The sequence below is a fragment of the Uloborus diversus genome, chromosome 7 (assembly GCF_026930045.1).
Source record: "Uloborus diversus isolate 005 chromosome 7, Udiv.v.3.1, whole genome shotgun sequence".
Classification (NCBI taxonomy): domain Eukaryota; kingdom Metazoa; phylum Arthropoda; class Arachnida; order Araneae; family Uloboridae; genus Uloborus; species Uloborus diversus.
Genome location: NC_072737.1, coordinates 15,183,634 through 15,208,893, shown reverse-complemented (window position 1 = coordinate 15,208,893; position 25,260 = coordinate 15,183,634). Strand labels below are relative to the sequence as shown.

Sequence of the window (25,260 nt, the reverse complement as noted above, 5' to 3'; positions counted from 1 at the left end):
AAAAATTGGTGAAGAGTTTGAACCTCTTTGGTATGCACACCGCGAAATAACAATGGAGAAATTACAGGAACTTATATCATGCAAGAGCAAAGAGATGTCTACACGCTGTCGATGCGTCAGATCAGGCCTGAATTGTATACTTCTTTGTAGTTGTGAGGGTCAGTGCAATACGTAAAACGTTCCTTTAAAAAACTTAATGCAGTTTTTGTTATAATAGGTACTTTTTCTTTGTATTAAAACATGTAATTTTCATCTATTTCTCTTAAATGTTTAAAATGTAAGCATGTTTAACAAAATTGTTTTATTATACGCTAGCATTAATACTTCAGTCCTCGATCCATTTGGAGCGGTGACTTTTGATTATTTCTGCATTTTAACCTCCCTTTCATTCAGTATACAGGTAAAATACTGACAAAAGGTGTTAAAACATGAAGTACAAATTTAACTTTAATGAAACTGGAAAGGTTCTTTTATAAAGCAGGTATAACAGTAAAAATTTTACTCCAATATCGGCGAATACAAAAAAGTCATTGTTTTCCCATCAATTTTCACGTTGATATTGTAATAATTATTAAACTATTTGTCTTCTTTACTAATAATAAAGTTCAAAGTTTGTCTGGATATCTGTCGGGATGTCTGTCCGGATGTCTCTCGGTAACGCGAATAGCGCCTAAACCGTTCGGCCTATTTTCACGAAATTTGGCACATAATTAGTTTGTAGCATGGGGGTGTGCACCTCGAAGCAATTTTTCGAAAATTCGATTTTATTCTTTTTCTATTTCAATTTTAAGAACATTTTACCGAGCAAACTATCATAACGTGGACGAGTAAATTACCAAATTATCATAACGTGGAACCGTAACACAAAAAATTGTTGAGAAGGCCAGGGCCCACCCAAAACAGTCTTGCAACTGAGGAAGGAAGGAAGGAATCATAAAATGGCCGAGCAAATTAACATAGCAAATTGGCGAAGAATTCATCATCCATTGTGTGTAAATATACAGGCGAATCAAATGACCTTTTAATTCTTTTACTGCGAGCAAAGCCGTGCGGGTACCGCTAGTAGAAAATAAAACTAAGCACTGTTGAAGAGCTTTTTTGAACGGCTTTCAGATAATGTATTTGAATTTTACAAAATTATGACCTATTATGTAGTTCTAAGCAGTTAAATCAACGTACTAACCGATACATGGCGGTCATTTTGATGACGTCACCAAAGGGGTTTTTTGACTTCCAATCAATTGCCTCCCGGCGTTTTTTTGCTCCCACATAAGTGCTGTACAAAATTTCATACTGGTATCCGCAAGTGAAATGTTTTTGCACTAACTCCACTGACTAGACTGCGCGACGTTAAATATGCTCGTGGTCTCAATATCCTCCAAGTGAAACGATACCTCTGGGGGTGCTAGCACCGGGTAGTTATTAGCTCTTGGTCTAGTTCTAAATTATCATTAACTGTTCGATCCGGTGATGGTGCTGCCATCTATAGGTATAAAAACTAATGGAGGCAAGGCGCTTAGTATGCAGTCCTCGACATAAATACAATTGTAGTCAGTTGTGACTCGGAATCGAAATCGAAATCCTGACTACTGCTGGGTCTCTTTTGGATATCTGTAACTTCAGTGAGTTTGCTTTCAATGATTGCAGAATTTGGAAAAAATATCTCCAAAACAAAATTTAGGGAGAGGGTGGGGGCAAAATGAGACTGAGTATTCCCTAAACTCAGAGATTAATTGGGCCCTACTTGTACCGACGATAGAGTGCTTTACCACATTATGAAATGCTGAAAATTAAATTATGCTGAAATATCCCTTTATTAGCCAGACTGTCCCACGTATGGGATCGTCTTGATATGAAATATTTATTGTAACTTTTGTGTCATTGATTTAAGTTTAAGATAAATGTACCTTGGTTTAATGCTTATTAAAAAATTATATTTTTAATTTTTGGATTTTTTTTTCAAATCATGTACTGTGAAGTAAAAGCTTATAATTTACTAGCAAACGTACCCAGCGTTGCCTGAGTCAGTAATAATAATGAGAAACAATTTATACTTTCCTTTATTTATTTTTAGCTGTTCTCCGCGGTTTCACCAGCGTTAATAAGACAACAATGGATTAAAAAACTAATTTAAACACATCACGCTATGATATATATATATATATATATATATATATATATATATATATATATATATATATATATATATATATATATATATATATATATCATAGCGTGATGTGTTTAAATTAGTTTATATATATATATATATATATATATATATATATGTATATATATATATATATATATATATATATATATATATATATTTATTTATTTATTTATTTAGTAAAAGACTACACACCCTTATCCACATCAAGATTTTTTTCTTTAGTAAGAAAATCGGAAAAAAATACATCCAATTAAAAAATAATTGAAAACCCTTGATTTATAAATTAATTAATTTTAAAACGAGTAATAAAGGCTGAAAATCCGCACCCGGGTTTGAACCCGAGACCCTAGAGTTGCGGGCCCAGCGCTTTACCGACTGAGCTTTTCGGGCACCCGAAAGTTGCCCGATAGTTCGAGCTATTAATGCTACAAATATGCATTATGATTATTACTGATTTAACTTCAATTTATTGTTTCTCTACTCCGGTTTAGTCATAGCGTAATGTTATATAGCCTATAGCCTTCCTCAATAAGTGTACTTTTCAACACAAAAATAGTTTTTAGCCTACTTTCCCAGTAAAAGTCAGAAAAAGAAGAATAAAAGCATGAAAGAAGGCTTAATGCATCTTTAAAATATCGCAAAAAACAAAAAAAGGCAAAAATAAATAAAATAATTAAATAAATATTGAAAAATTAAAAATTGGAAAGTAGGGTATTGAGATGGGGAAAAATGTCTGTCGGTCTATCGGTCTGTTTGTCCCCCCTAATAACTTTTGAATGAATAGTCCGATTCGAACACACTTATTTTTGTTCGAAAGATCTCGGCGAGGACACCTTATTCCCATATTTCACTTTTTGATTCGAACTATTTTTTGTTCAATTTTCAACAGTTCAAAAAAACTTAACATTAGCGCCTACGGGGAAATTCAAGGCAATTCCGAACTGTGAGGCGAATTTGCTTCAAACAAACTTTGTAGGAAAAAGCTTTTGATGAAAAACTTGTATATAAAATATCTTTTTGATTTGAACAATTTTCCGTTCAATTTTGAACAGTTCAAATCCCTTAACATTAGCGCCTACGGGGAAACTGAAAGTCAATGTAGATTCCGTACTTGAAGGCGGATTTTTTTCAAACAAATTTTGTTGGAAATAGCTCTTGACGCCAAACTCCAGACTTCGACTCCGAGAATTTAGGGGCACTTGACTCTGACTCCGACTCCTATGCCCGACAATTAATCGGACTCCGACTCCCCGACTTGACTCTGACTTCGTAGCTTTGGCAAAAATTTATACACGGAGGACAAATGACTGACTCCGATTCTTAGATATTCGACTCCGACTCCTTTACCCCAAAATGAGATTGACTCCGACTCCGACTCCACAGCTATGGTTTTGACTGTGAAATAATTATTGTTGATTTGACTTGTTTTTATTTTTACGCAAAAGTTTTAATTTAGGTATTCAGTTTTCGGCGAATAAACTCGAAGTCATTTATGTTTCTACATAAAGATATGCGCAGATGATTTTTTTTTCTTTTTTGACAATGAAAATTATTTCTTTAAGTTGAAATTTTATTGTTTTTATTTATGTTGGTAAGTGCATTAATTCATTTAAAAAATTGTTTTTGGCAACAGGGGAAAAAGAAACGATTTTTTTTTTGATATGATGTATTTATTTTAATGAACTTATTAATTTTAAATATTATTTTTTCGTTTTGAAAGCTGTTAAAGATTTTTTTAATGTAAAAAAGTGTATTAGCTGCTTTGTTTAAAAGTTGCTGCTATTTTTTTTAAGCATTTAATTTTTTTAGATGAGTGAGGAATATATTTTATTCCTAGAAATCAGCTTAAAGTATTTTAAAAATATTTTTGAAAAAAATTGCGATTTTAGCTATTTTTGAGAATATTGATCAGGTACTAGAAAGTAGTATGGGTATACGGGAAAGTAGGCTCGTCTAGTTCTAGACAGAACTTCTTGTTCATTTTGAACCAGTAGTTCCTGAGATTAGTGCGTTCAAACAAACTCTTTAGCTTTACATTTTTAGTATAGATGCAAATGGATTGAAAACTTACCTCTGGACACTACGTGGAAATTTTGCATGAAAGTATTCCCAAATATAGGACGGAACAGATTAAAGGCAGCATAAAAGTAGGAAGGTGCTAAAACGAGAACAGGTTGTATTAATCAAATGTGTCCTATTTTTCATATCGTCCCCACTCGACCATCTCCAATTTCGATGAAATTTTATAGAGGCATAGAGATGCCTTTCAAACTAACCTATGAAAATTTTCAGCTTCCTAGACTTAAATCCTGAGGATCTAGGATCTCCGAAAAATGTGATCCAAAATGGCGAGTCAGCTTTTTGTGCCACATTACCATGTTTAGCATAGCATTAAAGTTACAGAACATTTTATCACACAGGAAGTCTGAAATGTTTGGCACTTAAAGAACGTTTGGCCGTTAATATATTCAAGTATTTTTTTGAATTTGTGAATGTTAGATTTTGTGTAGCATGCACGTGAACTTGTGAAAGAGCGCGATGGGGAAAATTTTCCTGGATTTTACGCTGATAAAATCTGAACAAAAATTATTCAAAAAATAATGCTTTGTGATTCTATTGTAAAAATACTTGTTTTTAATGGGTTACAGTTGCAGAGCTTAAATATCTATTTTCTAAAAGATATTGACTTCCAAAGTAGCTATCAAAACCGTTCACAAGTGAAAAATAGCCTATTTTCAAAGCGCTATAGCTCAAGTTTGTCACCTCGTATCTTCTTTTCGTTCAAACCATTAGAAAGAACAGATTTTTTTCTTTCAAAAAAAGCTTTTTTTTTCGATGGTGTTCTTTCGTTTAAGGATAAAACAATGAGCTTAAATTTCGGACTGTCGTAACGAATTGCAATGTTTAAGAACAGGTTGCGGAAAATTTTATCACACTGGAAGCCTGAAATTTTAGGGACTTTCGGTTGTCAATAAGTTCTAGTACTTTTACGTATTTAGTTCGAAACTTTTATGTAGCACACATGCAAAGTCGCAAGAAAAACGCAGTGGAGGAACTTTTTCCTGGATTTTAAAATGCCATAAATTCTGAACAAAAATTATTCAAAAGCTCGTTTGTAATTATATTGTCAATATACATGCTTTTGATTAATTATAGTTGCAGAGCGTAAATATTGATTTTCTAAAAGATATTGGCATTCAAAATGGCTGTCAAAATCGTTTACATGAAGAAAAGCCTATTTTTAATGTGGTGTAGATCAAGCTTATCACCTTGCATCTTTTTTTTTCGTTAGCACCAATAGAAATAACATATTTTTTCCTATAAAAATAGTTATTCTTTACGATGGCGTTCTTTCAGATAAGCGTAAAAAAAAAAGCTTGAAATACTGTTTGTCGTTAGCGAGAAAATCTCGTTCTTCAATAAAGTTCGAAATTCGTGAATTCGTAATGACAGTCCGAAATTTAAGCTCATTGTTTTATCCTTAAACGAAAGAACACCATCGAAAAAAAAACTTATTTTGAAAGGAAAAAATCTGTTCTTTCGAATAGTTTTAACGAAAAGAAGATGCTTGGTGACAAACTTGAGCTATAGCGTTTTGAAAATAGGCTATTTTTCACTTGAACGGTTTAGATAGTCACTTTTGGATGGTCGATATCTTTTAGAAAACGGATATTTAAGCTCTGCAACTGTAATCCATTAAAAACAACTATTTTTACAAATTAATCACTAAGCATGAGCGTTTGAACAATTTTTGTTCAAATTTTATGTCCACTTAAAGTCCAGGAAAATTTTCCCTATCGCGCTTTTTACAAGTTCACGCGCAAGCTACACAAAATCTAATGGGCTCAAATTCACAAAAATACTTGAATATATTAACAATCAAACGTACTTTAAGTTCCTAAAGCTTCAGGCTTCCAGTGTGATGAAATTTCCTGAAAACTTAATCTAAACTTGGCAATTTGGCACAAAAAGCTGATACGCGATTTTGTATCACATTTTTCGGAGATCCTAAATCCTCTGGATTTGGATCTAGGAAGCTGAAAACTTACATAGGTTAGTTCCAAAAGCACAAATACACACACACATCTCTACATCTCTATAAAATTTCATCCAAATCGGAGATGGTCAAGCGGGGACCCCTTGGTCACTTGACATGGAATGACTCTGGTGGACAATTTGTTTATGAAATTTGCCCGAAGTTGTATTTCAAAGAAAAACGTACCGGACTGCAAAACATACATGGATGGTTTCGAGCTCAATGTAATCGATATACGTATTAGGATCTTTATCACGAGTAACTCGTATATTGTGAAATACGAATTAGTTTCGCACACCTTTAATATTTAAACGGTTCTAATCAAAGTAGCGCTGAAACACATCCTAGAGGGGAACAAAGATTAATTTTTAGTGACAAATGCTTACAGTTTTAGACACGTATATATTTTTTTCCCTTTCAGTATGAAGCATTTATGTGAAAAAAGTGAATTTTCGTGATAGTAGCATTATTCTATCTCTGAAATACAGTTACAGTAAAGAGAATATAATAACGGAATTTTTAAAAAAAATACTAAGCACTTTTCATAATGCACTCAAAAGGACAAAATAACTTTTCTGGGTCAGAAAGGATATTTTTTTCGTATTTCTGTAGTTTTCAATTATTCCAAGAAAATGACTCTACGAACGAGGAAAAGTTTATTCAATTTCACAAAAAAAAAAAAAAAAAAAAAAAAAAAAAAAAAAAAAACCGGTAAAACTTTATCCTTTTTCAAAAAAATAAAAATAAAATAAAATAAAATAATAAATAAATAAATAAATAAATAAATAAATAAAAAATAAATAATTAAATAAATAAATAAATAAATGAATAAATAAATAAATAATAACAATAAAAAATAAAAATAAAATAAATAAATGCTTTGAACAGACGAGCATAGTCGTCGTTAATTTCATGCCCACGCGAAGTTTGTTAATCCAGGGTTTTCTTCTGTTTACATTTTCGCTATTTACGACTATCAACTCACTTTTTAGGGGGAAATAATGGAAACTATCACTAATTTGATAAGCTTGAGAATACTATTGACGGACGAAACAACATCTGTTGCTGAAAGCAATGTAAGACACATCGAATGCGTTAATAAATACACATAACAAATGGCCTATATTTTCCTCAACAAACAAACGTGGAACGCAATGATTTACCTTTTTCTGTAATTTTGTAAATCACCACAAGGCAGCGTATTCGAGCGCTAGAGTTGCGAATAGACAATTCGTGGTTGCTCAAAAAACAGTAAAAAAAAAAAAAAAAGCAAAAACAGATTTTGCGCTAGCATTGGTGCCAGAAATTTGACGCCAATGGATAAAGATCGCCAATATCCCAAAAAAATTGAAAGCTTTCCGAATGAAATGATACCGCAAAATTCAGTTAATAGGTAAAAATTCTGTATCAACAATATTCTTTTTTAAAAAGATTACTTAATCATGCTAAATTGTTCAATATTATTGAGTACTAGAAAATCGCCCGTCAAGGTATGACGGGGGAAAATTGCTTCTGCATTTGAACGAAACCATTGCCTGTTTGGTGATATTTTGATAGTTGAAATTATAACCCTTACTCTAGTGGATTAACCCCAAAATCCAGTAGGTATCGTTCATTGTTGACCATTCTTTCGTTTCTTCATTCCCCTGAAATGACACAGTCTTACTGTAAAACAGTTAAGTTACCGATCGAGTTCAGCTTTGTCACAATAAAGCCTTTCCCTGCATGTTATACATCACAGAAACACATCGTCAAATTAAGAATCTATAACTTGTTACTAGAAACCTTTATGAAAGCTCAACTTCCTCGACATCTTCTCGCAGTACTGCAGGTTTTTTTTAAACACTTTTATTTTCATTTCCAGAGCTTGAACACACCACCTTGCGAGATTTTAAGAAAGTAGCCAAAGAGTTTAAACACTTCAATTTGGAACAGATAATGAAGTTGCCTCATTGGTCAGGTGGGAGCGGGTGTATCTTTGTTTTACCTCTTTCACTAGCCATTTGGCTCGAACAGTGACTGCTACAGTTAATTGGAGTTGCATTGTGTGTATCCCATTTGTCAAAAATATTCTTTTCTGAAAGAACATGGTCGAAAACATGGGGTGAGTTACTTTGTTTTCTTCATTTTGGCTCATTTTCTCTCTTATAAAATAACTTTAACAGACGTTCAGTCTCTGTTTTCATTTCCACTGCTGACGTCACAAGTGAACACGTCGCTAGGGTTGCCAGAAAAGGATTTAGGACATTGCCAAACTTTGCAAAATGATATTTTGATACTAACAATTCTCGCTCCGCTAATAATAGCTCTGAGTGAAAAAAATCACCAAAAGACGATTCCTTGCCTGAAAAGACAGCCATACGATCCAATTCAAAATGGTCGTCCTTACTTGTAACGTTACACATTAAAAAATCTTTTTTTAGAAATCTAAAATTTAAAAAAAAAATAAGTAAATGCTGAAAAAATAAAAATATTTTCTGGCTCTTTGTGTTTTTTTTTCGCTTATTCCATCAATTTTAGTCACTAAAAGAAGGACTTCTGGCTGAAGGAAACACCCTCTATGCGAATTCTACACTTTCATCAAATCAATAAATGTGTAAACTAAAAACAAACTTACCATTGACTATGATGACATACTTCCAAATTTCTGGATAGTGTTCTTGCAACATTCTAAAATTGTCTAATCCCATTTCAATTACTACAAAAGTATAAAAAAAAAGTTACGTCAGGATATTACATTTTCAAGTTGTATACATTTACAAGTTTTTTTTCTTTTTTGTAAAAAAAAAAAAATCTCATTTAAAAGATGACACAAGCATTTTGGTATCAGACTATTCATTCGTTTTAAAAGAAAGATGTTTTAAAAAATTTTTAGTCATGTCAATTTTTTTTATTCACACTTTTGGTATTTACGCTCAATTTGTCATTGCATTTAAATATACTATTTAAATTAATGAATTCCTGTAATGTTCTAAAGCATAATTTAGTTAAATTCCAAGCAATTTGAACAAACGTTATAGCTATTGGTCGTGGCCCCCATTCTGTTATTAGCCATTTTAACTTTCACGATGAACGAAGAAAGTTAAAATACATTTACCTTGAGAAATATTATGAGTATAACTGTCTTAATGTTACATCTGATATAATTAAAAACTGAGCGTATCTAATTATGTACATATGTATCAATGTCTGAGTTACTTCTCCCGAACGCCATTAAACTGACCATCGAACCAGGTATCGATGGATTCGTAATTTTTCCGTCTTCATGTTTGAATATTAAACAAAACTCTCCAATAGTAATTAGCTGAGACACACATCAATTAAAAACTATTAATTAGGACACTTAGATTTCGACATAAAATCCCTATTTTTCGAATCTTTCCTCCATTCAAGTTATTATTCAGTGCTTCATCTCAACTTTCCGCAACAGAGCTTTTATTAAAATTTATAATGTGAAGAAAATCATTTAGACGAATGATCTGTTGCCATTTTTTTCTCGAATATGAATGAATAAACTTCTGACTTTTGTTCTAAAGCTTTTCTTGTAATCGGGGGATTTAAAATGTTCACTTTATGGTTATTTTTCCGCTATCTGCCGCAAAATTTTACTGATTTTTTTTCTTTTGTTCAAGCTTGATTGTTGAACACGCGTCACTTGACCTAACTTTTATTTTCGAGGTGGACCGTGCAAAGCCGGGCGACGCAGCTAGTAATTACTTATCGCTTGATGTCATGATATTTAAAGCAAATTTGTGACAAATATTTTTCTAGCTATGTCTAATGCAAACTACCTATATACGATGTTCCAAGTGAAAAAGATATTTTATTAGGTGAAAAAGTAACAATTTCTTTTAAAGGTTTCTTTTATAATTATGTACCATTCGCGATGAGAATGATAATTACATTATTTTTCAGTTTTATATCTAGCTAGAGTAGACGAAGAGAATTCAAACTAGTTTTTTTCAACTCACCGCAAGTGTGACAGCATTCTCTCAAGGACAAATTTTCCATGTCTACGATGTATAAAATTTCATTTATCTCTCTGCCAGTCTGAAAGAAAAAAAAAAGTACTCACATCTTTGATGCCGTTACAAAATTCCCATACATTTAGAACAAGAAACGAAAATTTCAGAAACCCTATATTTATTAAACGAAAGCTGGTGTTCATCGCGAACAGGAAATAATGAAACATCAAAATTAAACATGCTTATGTTACTGCAGAAACATGTATGTAAACATAGTTGTTTCTATTCTATCAGAACTAAATTTGAAAGATTGCGTTTTTTTTTTTTTTTTTTTTTTTACAGTTTTTCTTTATTTTTACTTCCTTTTACAAAAAAGGAAGTATTTTATTCGCGAAAAAATTTTCACTCAAAAATCGACCTTAATTTCCATTTTACTCACCCGTGAGTGAATAATTTACTCACCCGTAAGTACCTAAGAACGTATAGACACCCGAAATAACCATTTTGACGATTCCCGAGTTAATTTCAACGAATTTTCTCGTGATGTCTGTATGTGCGGATTTGCGTATGTATGTCGCATAACTCAAGAACGGTAAGTCCTAGAAAGTTGAAATTTGGTACGTAGGCTCCTAGTGGGGTCTAGTTGTACACCTCCCCTTTTGGCTGCATTCGCGTGTTTCTAAAGGGGTCTTTTGCCCCTTTTTGGAGGGAAATCATTGTTAATTTCGATGTAAACTCAAGTGGTGTTATAATTTGGCGGACACTTGGCGATATATCGCCAGTCTTTCGGTCGCCAAGTTTTGTCGCCATCTTGGCGATAAATTTGGCGATTTTGTTTTAAAAACCTGTTTTAATTTGGTCACTGTTGGTGATATTTAGAGAGTAAACTATTGAATCACATTAAAATTGCCAGTAATGCGGAAATGACATTAAATTGGAGTAAAAGGAAGTCATGTGATGCACACATCAGCTCGCTTTACTTTTATTTTCATTTACTGATATGTGAAGCAAATATGAGACAGGGAGAAGCAAAGGGAACTAAGTGGACATTTTCAAGTTTTGAGTAAAACACGTTTCAAGATCAAGTTGTAGGTAGACTTTCATTGAAAAGTTTTTCTATATCATGCTGTATAGAAGCACCCCTGGCAAGGCTACTAGTACTGTCTCTTGCCCAAAGACAGAGGAGAGGTTCACCTACAATTTGTGCAGATTATTTCCAAATTTTTAATTTTGCCACTTGCATCCCTTTGTTTCTCACTGTCTCATACGAGAGCATACCTTTTTTCTTTGTTCTCGCACTTTCTTAAGATCAGATTCAATCACTAAGCTACAATATTTTGACAAGTCAAATGAATGCAATGACATAACGAAACCTGAAAATAAATAAATAAATGATGAATTAAAATAAAATGAAATCAATCATGAAAAATAAGAAAAAAAATTTTGAATTTTGAAATCTTGTATTCAAATTATGTTTTTCGCAATCACAAGTGTGTGTGCGTGTGTGTTTGTGTCTGTGTGCAGGCATGAGAGTGTGTGTATGTGCATGTTATGTGTGTGCGTGAGTGTATCTGTGCATGTGTTAAGCGTGTGTTTGTGTCTGTGTGCAGGCATGAGTGTTTGTGCGTGCGTGTGTATATGTGTATGTGCGTGCATGAATGTATGCGTGCGTGTGTATATGTGTGTATATGTGCGCGTGCGTAGGTGTGTGTATGTATGCGTGTGTGTGTAGGATATGGACGCAACCTGGAGACGGTTTTCGCTAGAGGAGCAGTAATTGCACAAAAATAGATATGTGTTTTACGTATAGACATACATTTTATACATGCAATATACCAGGCAACTCGGTTATCTAATCCAGATACTGCAGTTTCGTTCTTATTAGAACCCATCAGTCTGGATAAGTGAATAACCGAGCTGAAGGCAGATGTCATCTCATTAAAACTGAGAATACAATTAACTGGTAGACAAAGAGAATTTATCTTATTAGTTATTTTATCTGCCAGTTAGTTGGCACTCTGAGATTTAATTAGGGGACATTAGCCTCCAGCATGGTTATTCACTATTCGAGACTGATGAGTTCTCATTAGAACTGAACTGCAGTCTCTGGATGTGATAACTGGGCTCTATGGTATATTGCATGTAGCTCTGCTTTAGTCCTTGTTTGGGGTGGTTTGTTACTGCTAAATACATTTTTGACTTTTATTTTCACCAAACTCGAGAATATACAAAAAAAAAAAAAAAAAGGAAAAAAAAAAGCTCAAAATTTTTGCCACAAACAGGAAGTTTTTTCCCGCTGTCTAAATGCATGAGATACAGAAGGAAATTAGTTAAATATTACGTTGCGCTTTATGAAAACTTCCCCCCCCCCATGGACTAAAATTACGAAATAATATCCCCTATAAAAAAATATTTGTTGAAGACTTTTAAGCATATAGTATCTGTAGAAACAAAAATTAATGTTGAAATATCTATTAAGTAAAGCGTAGATTTTAAGCATCATTTTTTCATGCATGGAGTGTAAAATTTGAATTAGCATTTGAAAAAACTGATAAACAAATAACTGACCACGGATTGTATGTAATTTGGCAATCTGCCAACTAAAGATGATTCCATCTGAATGAATCTAGCAGGGGAGAAAGGAAAATAACGATGAGATTTTGATGCACGCGTTTTATAATGTCATAAGTGCCTTATTCATTTATTGCATTTTCTAAAATAAAATGAGAGGAAGCAAAAATATAGTTACCATGGAAACAACAAAAATAAAATTAACTGTTTTCATTTCGTTCAGGAACGTAAAATCAAAATGGTAAGCTCAAAACTTTGTGGTGAATAAACAGATCAATTAATTTTTACCGTGAGAATATAGATCGAATATACTTTAGATTTAAAAAATGTTGCTGTAAGCAAATTTTCATTTTTACAAAGCTTAAGCTAAATAATAGAGAAGCAAAAGTGCGCATCTGAAACAAACCAACACCCCTATAAACTAATAGATACGTCCATTTCCGCGTATAAACCGGATATTAGCCTTTCCATGTAATCGTTGGTCAAACAGTAATTCTACACAGTCACACTACGGTTGTTTCAAGATGTTTTTAGAAATCTCAAATTGTTTAAATCCACAAGTATTACCCATTTCACAGCATAACATACAGTGATATTTTTCTGGACATAATTGTAGTCAAATATTCTTGTTTATAATTGTCGATCTTAAAAAATTTTTATTGTCTGCAAGAATTACCAAACTTTTTTCATTTCGAACAAATGAATTACCAAAATATATTCCTTTCGAAACTTAAATTTGAAGTAAGTAACGGCTGCTACTCTCTTCCAATGCAAAAAATGTATTTCAAATTCTATAAAAATATTTCAATCATTTTTACTTCCTTTTACAAAAAAGGAAGTATTGTATTTGCAAAAAAAAAATTTCACTCAAAAATCGGCCTTAATTTCTATTTTTCTCACCCCCGAATGAATGTTGAGTTTTTTTTTCGACCCGACCACACGTGGATATATGCCTAAGAACCTACAGATACCCGAAATATCCATTTTGACGACCCCCGAGTTACATACAACGAATTTTCTCGTGACGTCGGTATGTACGTACGTATGTGCGTATGTGTGTATGTGTGTATGTATCTCGCATAACTCAAAAACGGTATGTCCTAGAAAGTTGAAATTTGGTTCGTAGACTCCTAGTGGGGTCGAGTTGTGCACCTCCCCTCTTGGTTGCATTCGGATGTTCCTAAGGGGCTCTTTTGCCCCTTTTTGGGTGGAAATCATTGTTAATTTCGATGTAAACTCAAGTGGTGTTATAAATTTTCGGACAATTGGCGATATATCACCTTTTTGTTGGCCGAAAAGATTTGTCGCCAACCTGGCGACAAATTCGGCGATTTTTCTTTTTTTTTTTAATTTGGTTTTAATTTGGCCACTGTTGATGACATTTAGAGAGTAAACAATTGAATCACATTAAAATGTCCAATAATGGTTAAATGACATTAAATTGGAGTAAAAGGAAGTCATGTGATGCACACATCAGCTCGTTGTAATCAAATACTCAGTCTTCTGTGTTGCTTTCACCCACTTCACTGCTAAAAACTTTTACTTGTGTGAAGTGTGTCAAGAAGTATTTCTTACCGGGAAACCGTATGATAATGTAATAATGGAAAATATCTAAACATGTAGCAAAACATAAAGCATATATTCAGTAAATTACCGCCCAATAGCCAGGGCTAAAGCAGAAATACATGAAATACACCGCCAGCTCCGTCATTTCAAGCCGAGGACTGCAGTTTCGTGCTTATTAGCACTCATCAGCCCGGCATAGGACCGTGACTGAGCTGGAGATGGAAAACCTCTTAAGGGAGCCAAGAGTGCCAAACAAACTGGTAGCTAATACAGAATTAGCACTGACCAGACGAGTGACCGAAACAATATTCCTGTCTTCAATATTCGAGCTTTCACCCACTTCACTGCTAAAAACTTTGACTTGTGTAAAGTCAAAAAGAAAAGAGATTTAAAACAACCATCTTTTTACGTGAAATACGTCGCCAGCTCAGTCAATTCCAGCCGAGGACTGCAGTTTCATGCTTATTAGCACTCATCAGCCCGGCATAGGAGCGACTGAGCTGGAGGTGGAAAACCTCTTAAGGAAACCAAGAGTGCCAAACAAACTGGTAGCTAATATAGAATTAGCGCAGACCAGACGAGTGACCGAAGCAATGGTTCGGTTCAACTCGAGGATTGAAAGCAAGGCATGGTATATTCAGTAAATTACCGGGGGGGGGGGGGGGGCAATATTGCAGCCATTGCTTCGGTCACTCCTCTGGTCTGCGCTAATTCTATATTAGCTACCAGTTTGTTTGGCACTTTTGGCTTCCTTAAGAGGTTTTCCAGCTCAGTCACTTTCCTATGTCGGGCTGATGAGTGCTAATAAGCACGAAACTGCAGTCCTCGGCTGGAAATGACTGAGCTGGCGGTGCATTTCACATAAAGCATAGTAAAAAATGTTTTTGGAAGTATAAATTATTTGCCTCTGTGTCTCCGTTGTCAAAATATGAGATCTTAAACTGCCCAAATTTTTATAAAATGTCGCCGAATTTATCGAATTTCAGTGTGTTATGGAGGAGATCTTTCTTACATTGATAGATGTCTTGTCTCAGGCAGACAATGAAGTCTTGTGGAATCTTCCGTTACTTGCCAAGACTTACATTTGGCGAATTTAAGACCTTATGTCTCGATAGCGGGGGCATAAGGGCAAATGATTTTTGCGTCAAATAAAAAAGAAAGTTTCAATATGCTGTTTCGATTGGAATCTATTAATTTATTTTTTTTATTATAACTCTTGTCGCGTGGTTCCATGGTAATAAAAAAATCTTGGATTATTTTCTTGAAAATGAAACATATAATAAGATGAATAAAATACTGAAAAGTAAAAGAAATATATATATATATATATATATATATATATATATATATATATATATATATATATATATATATATATATATATATATATATATATATAACAATATTTTAAAATAAATTAGTAGTAGAGCTGCTATTTTATAATATACATAGCTAATGCAGCTTTCTTGCTAATTTGCGTGTTAAAACATTGTTTTATATTCTTTTATTTTACACTAGTGGTACCCGCACGGCTTTGCCCGTAATAGAAAAATTAAAAGGTCTTTTGGTTCGCCTGTAAATTTATAAATAATGTATGGTGAATTTTCTCGCGAATTGGCTTGTACCCATGTTACGGTTCCACGTTATGATAATTTCGTATCTCGCCAATTGGCTTGTGCTCATGTTACGGTTCCGAGTTATGATAATTTCGTAATTTACGCGTCCATCTTATGATATTTTTGTTCTTAAAATTGGAATAGAAAAAGAAACACATCGAATTTTCAAAAATCGCTTCGAGGTGCACACCCTCATGCTACAAACTAACTTTGTGCCAAATTTCATGAAAATCGGCCGAACGGTCTAGGTGCTATGCGCGTCACAGAGATCCAGACATCTTGCAGACATCCTCCGGACAGAGAGACTTTCAGCTTTATTATTAGCTTAGTAATTTAGTAAAGATAAAGATACTGAACAGTGTTAGATACAAACGACGATGGTTGTGAGCACAGCTCTCTCCAAAATGTTTAATTTCCGCGTTCTTGTTATTGAGGTGTCCACAAGGTGCCATTGCCTCGAGATATTGGAAATTTTTATTTGTTTACATATAAGACGACACAAGAAAGATTTGCAGTAAAAGAACGGAAATAACACCCAGTGCATTGGCAAGAACAGAACTCACGACCTCCGGCATATGACGCAAAGCTTCTGCTACAGATCCACGAGATTTTGATGCTGCTTTGATGGACGTATCTGACCTTATCTTATCCGTTCTTTACTGTGAAAAGAATTGCTGGTATGTTTCGTTTGTACTTCCTTTTACAAAAAAAGGAAGTATTGTATTCGCGAAAAAATTTTCACTCAAAAATCGGCCTTCATTTCCATTTTGCTCACCCCCAAATGAATGTTGAGTCTTTTTTTCAACCCGACCACACGTGAATATGTGGCTAGGAACGTACAGACGCCTGAAATATCCATTTTGAAGTTCCCCGAGTTAATTACAACGAGTTTTCTCGTGACGTCTGTATGTACGTACGTATGTGTGTATGTATGTCGCATAACTCAAGAACGAAATGTCCTAGAAAGTTGAAATTTGGTACGTAGACTCCTAGTGGGGTCTAGTTGTGCACATCCTCTTTTGGTTGCATTCGGGTGCTTCTAAAGGGGTCTTTGGCACCTTTTTGGGGGGAATTCATTGTTAATTTCGATGCAAACTCAAGTAGTGTTATAATTTTGCGGACACTTGGCGATATATGGCCAGTCTTTTGGTAGCCAAGTCTTGTCGCCAACTTGGCTACAATTTTGGAGATGTTTTTTATTTTTTTTTAATTTGGTTTCAGTTTGGCCACTGTTGGTGACATTTAGAGAGTAAACAAATGAATCACATTAAAATTGCCAATAATGGGGAAATGACATTAAATTGGAGTAAAAGGAAGTCATGTGATGCACACATCGGCTCGTTTATTTATTTGTCTCTCGCTCATCCGATACTCTTATCATTAAAATATTTGCGTACTTCCTGACACATTTTACGTTTATATAATTAAGTCTGTCATTGCAAAGTGCCGGTTTTAGCGCTTCCATTGAGAATGATAGCACTGAAGCCACGCTGAAGAAGCTCTACTTTATGTCCTACTCAATGTCTGCAGATGAAATAATTTGAAAGTGTTCCTTTCCTCGAACATTTTTGATCGGAAAGGTTAATTTGGAGGACACTTGGCGATATATCGCCAGTCTTTTGGTCGCCAATTTTTGTCGCCAAGTTGGCGACAAATTTGACGATTTTTTAAAAATATATTTTTTTTAAATCTTGTTTCAATGCGGCCATTGTTGGTGATATTTGGAGAGTTAGAGAGAGAGAATCACATTAAAATTGCAATAATAGAGAAATAACATTAAATTGGTGTAAAAGGAAGTCATGTGATGCACACATCAGCTCGTTTACTATAATTCTGCTTTCAGAAAAAAATTGTTCAATAGTTGTGTAGAAAGATTTACTCATCCACTTCTAACTAAAGAATATAAATATGATATTTACCTCTAATGTCTCCTCTTCCCATTGCAATGTAACTGACGGGGGTTCCATCCTTTGCATAGCCTAAATGAGCGGCAAACTCATACTTTTGGCAAATCTGAAAAATTAAAATTATTCGTATCATATTTATCTAGATAAAAAGGTGTGTTGAAAAAAAATGTACATCAGACATACAAATGCCAATACGTTTGACAACAGGACATCGAGACAAGTAAAAGAAATGACCACTGTATCGGTTAACACTGAGTTTTAGAACTACTTAATCCTCTTCCACACCACACCGACCGAAAGTGAACTACTTAGACCAGAGCTGTCCAACTGCAAAGAGCCCACGGGTCAGAAATCTGGTCACTGTTCACCTGGCGGGCCGCAGTTTGAAAAAGTCGAATAATAACCTCTTACCTCTTATACAATAACGTTAGGAGCGTTAGATGAGATGTAGTTGCATGAGCGAAAAATAGTTTAAAAAGTCTAAATACATTAAAAGACTCAGAAAACTGAGTTAACCTGAGAGAGATGTCTTAAGCATATGTCTCTAACTGGTGCGTTACCCTATTTTCTCTTACAATTTCCTACTTTCTAGCCTAAAAACTTAGGATTGTTACAGGCCACATAGCGTAGAAATATCGTTCTTCAAATGATGGTGATCAAGCTCAGTCACATAGGAGAAAGAGTGATCCTAACCTCTAGATCACATAAGACATTTTAAGCATAACTAGTGGACTCCGTCCTCTGTTCGCTGACCCTCGGCAACCCCCAGACGCTGTCCAAAAAAAATTACTAATCCTTAGTACGTTGCGCTCGCTCATTGGCCACTAAAGTTCTTAGTCTTGCCCTAAGAACCATTCTCAACTCTTTAATACACAGGGGTGCCCACCTGGGGGGGGGGGGGCAGTCTGCGCCATGACTGTGCCAAACACCCACCTTGGGGGGGGGGGGGGGGTGTTTTGAGGGGGTTCACTTTTTTGGAAGGGGGCTCTTGGGGAGGGAGGTCTTTGCGAGGTTGGGGGGGGGGGGAGTGCGGTCTTGCTCTTAGGGGGGTGGGCACCCCTGTAATACAGGAATTACAATGGAGATAGTGAGAAGCAAAGGGATGCATGCGGCAAAACTAAAAATTTGGAGATAACCAGTACTAATGGTAGGTGAACCTCTCCTCTGTCTTGGGGCAAGAGATGGTACTAGTAGCCGTGGTAGGCTCTGCTGTACGGCATGTTTTAGAAAAAAATTTCAATGAAAGCCTACCTAGGATCCAAGGGCGCCCATATAGGGAGCAAGGGGGGGAATCCAGCCCCCTTAGAAAATGGAACTTCCTTGTTTTTAGTACCTTTTTCTTTGCAAAAATGTAAAATCATTTCTTCTCCAGCCATTAATGAATACTTTACTAAAAATGTCAAACTTTAGTAATTCTAATCTATACTGAAATCGGTTTCCATGAGGAAAATATCCTACTAAACCATGGGGAAAATATCTGAGCCCCCCTTAAAATTTTGCATATGGGCGCCCTTGCTAGGATCTGATCTTTAAACGCGTTTTACTCGATACTTAAAATAGTCCACTTGCATCCTTTTGCTTCTCACTGCCTCAATTCATTTTTTAACAACTTTGAAATTAAGAGAGATATATAAATTCTGAACGATATATTTACTTTTTGAAACTAAAATACGTCTGTCAGCCACTTACTATAAAGTTTATTGCTACATCTCTCATTTAAACAAAGTGTCAATTTTTCCCAAGTAAATATTGCCTAAATCAGTGTTTTTGGGCTTATATAACAGAAAATTTGCCCCAGACACACTATTTTTGCTTGAAAATTGCACTTTGATCACCTCCTTCTGATGATGACCCCCTCCAAAACCAGAAGCTGGGTCCACCCTTGACTCCTGCTCACAGTTCGTGCACACAATGAGCAGCATATGCAGCAAAGGACCATATCCTCCACCCTATACTTTAGTGTCTTAATAAGGACACTAGAGTCCAAATAATTCCAATCATGGCCTTATTGGTTTACAAGCTACTTTGCTGAGGTTATTAAATTGCAAAAAAAAAATGTTGATACATCATGACAATTTTCTTTTTGACTATGTCAATTACATGAATTAGACTTATAATGGGGTGGTTTCGTTCAGTCAAAAGTACTACTTTTAGTTACTAAAATTGATAGAATCAGCAAAAAAAAAAATAAATAAATAAATAAAATAAAATAAAATAAAATAAAATAAAAAAATATGATGGAGCGAGAATAAACTTTCATTTTCCCAACGCTTTGAACATGTTCTTTCAGAAAAAAAAATACTTTTAAAATTTCGGAAACGACCCCAATTTAAAAGCAAATCAACAACTTTTTTTTTGTACTATTAAACAACAGAACTACGAAGAAACAAAATTTACTGTAAAATAAGAGCAGGAAATTTGGATAAGACTTTTCTGTAATAACTTTTTCTGCATTTTTGCCTGATCATATCAAACTGCTGATTGATAACACTTAATCAACAGCTAGACTTTCTAATGACGATAAAATCATGGGTCAAGCGAATTTTTGCTTTCATACAGCTAAAAATCTACCGTTGGCCTTATTGGTCTACACGGCTTTATTTGGCGCACTCACCTGTTTCAACACTATAATTTCTAAATTAGCTGATAGGTGTTTGTCAGGGGATACAAAACTTCTGGGTCACTTAACAAATTGAGGGGGAATTGCTGTAGCTCTGACTATAACTTAAAGTCTATGACAACAACAGTAGTGGAAAAACAAGAAAAGGAAAAATATGCATAGATAGAATTTTTTTTTTACCTCAGGCTTCACGTAATGATCGACGTACTCATCCACTAAATGTACAGCACGGGCGTATAAGTTCTGGAAAGAAAAAGAGAAAATAGAAGAAAGTATATCAGACGAAGTGATAAACATTTAAACTTTAAATTTTTTTTTGTTGTTACTATTGTTTAAATTCTACAAGGACTGTTACAAAAGTATCCGATCTCATCTTTTGTGTAAAAACCCGATAGATGTGAATCAATTACGCTTTCATGAGTCGACATGGAACCTTTCTGTTCATGTGTGAACTTTTTCCCCTCTGTCAATATCATTTGTCGCTGACAAACAGAGTTTGTCTGGCACAAAGTGTAGTACTCTCGTCAGATTTTTGAAAATCAACTAAAAAGACGAAACGACTAGAGCAGCGCTAACATTTCAATTGCCTCTTGAATTTGGTGAACAGCCAGACGTCGCAAGGGGCCATATCAGGAGAGTAAGCAGCCTGTTAAACTACAGGGTCTTTCCACCCAAAAATTATCGAAATGAAAAAGATAAATGTGTACTGAGAAATCGTCACCAAAAACTCTGCATTTTTCGAATGATTTCTACTTTGCTGTTCCCCAGTTTCTGGCCACATTTGGTGCAGTAGGTGTGCTTCATTCGTTCCGTAATTTTCTTTGCAATTTTAAACTTTGACGAAAGCCATGCACACTAACTCAGTCAAACTCTGTTTCCCAGCAACTGCCGCTATTGTTGATTGCTCAATAATAATAATAATAATACATACAATACAAATGAAACTGATACACACACACAAAAGAATTTTTCCAAAATATTAAGCAAGTGACTAAATTATTTGAAGATGAAGAATTATGTGAAGGTGAAAGGAGGAACTGAGGAGGTGTATCGTGCGTTGTTAACAGTACCAGCGACCTTAGTTAATTCTGAAAGTGTATTTTCAACTGCAGGAAAGTCGTACACTAAAATAAGCTCCAGACTTAGAGACAATTCAGTAGAGGCATTTGGTTTCTTAGTGCTGTTGATTTTCAATTATGACATTTGTTCCTTCATTTTATATTTGTTCACAGTATGCTTTTTAAATAATACAGTTTTTGGCACAAAATTATGAAGTGTGGCAACGAAACAATATGTTTTCGATCATTTTCTGAGAAATTTCTTATATTCCGGTATCGCGTTTTAAAAAAACGCGATACCGGAATATCAATACCGAATACCGGTCAATACCGAATTATATAATTCAATACCGAATATGTAATTCAATATTGAATACCGGTATTGAATTTTTGGTCCAGGATTACAATCCCTAATTGTATAGGATGAATAACATGACATCTAACCCTGGACGCATTTATTTCTTCTTGGAGAGCAACAGTAAGAATCCTTATATTACCACAAAACCAAAACATACTATTGGCTAATCAAATCGTCTTTCTTTACTCCTATTTCAACAAACGTTACCATTTTCATATTTTGGAGTTTAAGTTATTGGAGTTATACTATAGGACGGCACATGAATAAATGAACTATGATTGCAAAAATGAGGCAGAAGTTTTAAAATCACAGATCAATAGCAGAACATTAATCTCTTGATATTTTTCTGGATAAAAGGAAATATAACTTACTTCTCTATACAACCTTTCTGCTTTCTTCAAATTGAAATTTTTTGCTGATGGGAAAAAAAATATATGTATTATCCACCATCAAACCAATTTATACCATAAAAAATGTGAACAAAACAAAACAAAAAAAGTTAAAAACATGCTAATCACTTCAATGAATGCTTATATAGTTCATATTTTACCAACACCAAGTGATATATTTTTTAAAAATATGTTTCTCTGATAGACCTACATTGGAGACCTATATGGGACACCTCAAGAATTCGGTGTTTCATTGACGTTTTTGCTTTATGAATGTCGACATTTATCAAGTTTCAGTATTTCACATTAATCATGTCCACACTTAACTCTTATAGGCCGTGACAATCGCTGAAACTCATGGCAACAAAGAGGGCGCTACAGGGAATCCCTGTTTCCATTACGTTGCCATTGATTGGTGGATGCAAGAGTTCCGCTCAGCGCCTCTTGCGATCAAAATGGGCGACGTCCAATCAAAAATAACAAACCTTTGAAACGTTGACATTGATTGGTGGATGCATGAGCTGCATCGGTTTAACACAGAAAAGTCATAAATTGTCAAGTCTCGTTAAGCGTGGGCGCCATCTAGTGGGGCCATGCATTAACACATTTAAAAAATCATGAACACGTTTACGCAATGCCCACAATAAAACACTATGTCAGTTAGTAACGATCAGATTAAAATATCTCCTTCTCAGCTATTACCTATTTTGACGCTCTCACAATTTAAAGTACAGCATATATTGTACTGTCATAATATTCAATCGAAACATAAGTTGTAGTTTAACTTTTTAGTTCTGTTTCTAAATTATCGCTTGTTTTCATTTCTGTTCATTTCATCACCTTGTTGTTTAAGTGCACTTGAAAGCATTGTGATTTGATCCTCATGCGAATCAAAGGAAGTTTTGAATTGGGTAGTTTCTCAGTTTTCAAAAATATTTTTCTAAAAGAGCATGGTCGAAAACATGGGATGAATGACTTTTTTTTCTTAATTTTGACTTATTTTTTCTCATGCCTACATACACACAAACACATATCTACACACACACACACGCACGCACGTCTACACATACGTACGTCTACACACACACCCGCGCATGCCTACACACACAACCACGCACGTCTACATACACACAAGTACACTCGTGATTGCAAAAAGCCTTATCTGAATCCGAGATCTCAAAAATTCAAATTTCCTTTTTTTTAAATTAATTTTTTATGCGTCTTGTATTGTTCTTTCTCCCTGTGCAATGTCCACACTCTTCCTGTCAATGAATTCTTATTGGCTATGACGTGTTATACTGCCGTGTGCAGGTAAAAGGCAGAGTAACTGCAAATTTTTCATTTTTAAAAATTTTTGTCATATATTGTACGTTATCTTTACTGTACAAGCTCGCTTATTTGGTTTCCGCTGAAAAAAAGGCGCGAAAAAGACGTCTCATTCCAACATTTCCCTATTGTATGTATTGAATCCAAAACGCGTTTCTTCAAATATCTCGAAAACTCATTTCTGCAGATACTGCCGTTTACCTGCACACGGCAGTATAGCTCTAATTACTGCTTGTCGTAGTTGGCACACTATCACTCGTAATCAGGTTGTCTTGTGTAAGAAATTATATGCTCCACGCGGTTACATTGCGTAACACTGGACAGGCATCCCAAGATTAATAACTGGGATCTCTATAATTGCGTAATGGGGCTTTCCGCGATTGCCTACTGCGCAGATGCATGAGAGCGCCTGAGTTCATATGGCTATAGACAGTCGTGAAGGCATGACTGGAAAAAACCTCCTGACCGAATAGCGGGATAACTTTATGGCATATCTTTTGACCGCTATTCGGGAAAAAGGGCAAATTGGCTGCCCACCATGTATATTGTGTCAGTGAGTAGAAAAATAAATTAGTTTGTGTGTGTTGTGAACATGGTCTCTTCAATTCTCTTCCTCTCCAAAAGTTGATTTATGGAAAATGTGAAAAAGAAGAAATGGCGAAGATCCTCTTCATCTTGCCAACTCTTTTGTTCAATTGCGCACTTTAAACTCTTTAGTGATAAAAATTTCAAATGGTCAGAACTGAACAATGCAAAAACTTACCTCTTAGCCACCTAAGAAGAATGATATCGTTATCCTCTGGCTTAAGGTCGTTGCCAAGATTCTTTTTAAACTGTAAAAACGAAAATTTAAATTCGTGTGTTAAAGACCTTCGCATAATATTTTATCATAAAAAGAGCAACACAATATTTTCTTTTTAGATGTAATTGTCTATGCTTTCGTAAAAAAAAAAGAAAAAAAAATGCATTTTTAAAATGTTATTGACTCTAAGATTGGTGGTCTAGTTTGCTTCTCTGCATTTAGTTAATTATTACCAATTGCTAATTGAATATGACAATGACGGAAGAGGTAGTAAATGCATACAAGCTCTGCAAGATACCCCTCTTCTAGGGTAAATGAGACAGAACTTAAAACGGAAAAAATGCTTCACATTTGGCATTAAGTTCTTTTCGCTGAATTCATCATAGAATAAGGCCATATTTTCAGTTTGCAGTTGTAAATTTGTTCTTTAAATTAGATGGAAATTTCATTTAACTATATAAAAATCTTATATCCACTCACCATTGCACTGTACAATGAACTTTTTCTCCTTAGATTAATGAAAAGAAAAATGGTAATTGTGATGCTTGTACAAAACAATTTCTCCTTTTAGTAAATTAAAATCCTGTACTTACAGAACTTAACGTACCTGTTTTAGGGCTTCTTTCTGTACATCATTCAATTCTTCGGCGTAATTTCCCATTGTGCCTAATCCAGCGGGGATAACACTGTAAAATAGAAGCTTTATTGTACCATGGTATTTTTGATTGCTATTGATAATAATATACGCAATACTTTTTTTTATAAGAAAGCGAGATGTGTCAAACAAACAAAACATTATTTCGTACTGATTCTTGAAGATTTGGCATCCAGGTTTGGTATGCATATTCAAATATGTTACTCAAATATAAAAAA

General features: G+C 34.5%; 1 protein-coding gene across 1 annotated transcript in view; it reads right to left on the bottom strand.

Annotated features, from left to right (window-relative positions):
* LOC129226278 (SEC14-like protein 2) overlaps positions 1 to 25,048 on the bottom strand; it is a 37,807-nt gene extending 12,759 nt beyond the window's left edge. Inside the window, exons 1-8 of the mRNA XM_054860878.1 lie at positions 24,995 to 25,048; positions 24,349 to 24,418; positions 22,242 to 22,285; positions 20,635 to 20,697; positions 17,847 to 17,940; positions 11,453 to 11,547; positions 10,181 to 10,259; positions 8,827 to 8,907 (exon numbers count right to left, since the gene is read on the bottom strand). Of these exons, the coding sequence (XP_054716853.1) occupies positions 8,827 to 8,907; positions 10,181 to 10,259; positions 11,453 to 11,547; positions 17,847 to 17,940; positions 20,635 to 20,697; positions 22,242 to 22,285; positions 24,349 to 24,418; positions 24,995 to 25,048 (580 nt within the window). The remainder of the gene's footprint in view (positions 1 to 8,826; positions 8,908 to 10,180; positions 10,260 to 11,452; positions 11,548 to 17,846; positions 17,941 to 20,634; positions 20,698 to 22,241; positions 22,286 to 24,348; positions 24,419 to 24,994) is intronic.
* Positions 25,049 to 25,260: the final 212 nt, after the last annotated feature.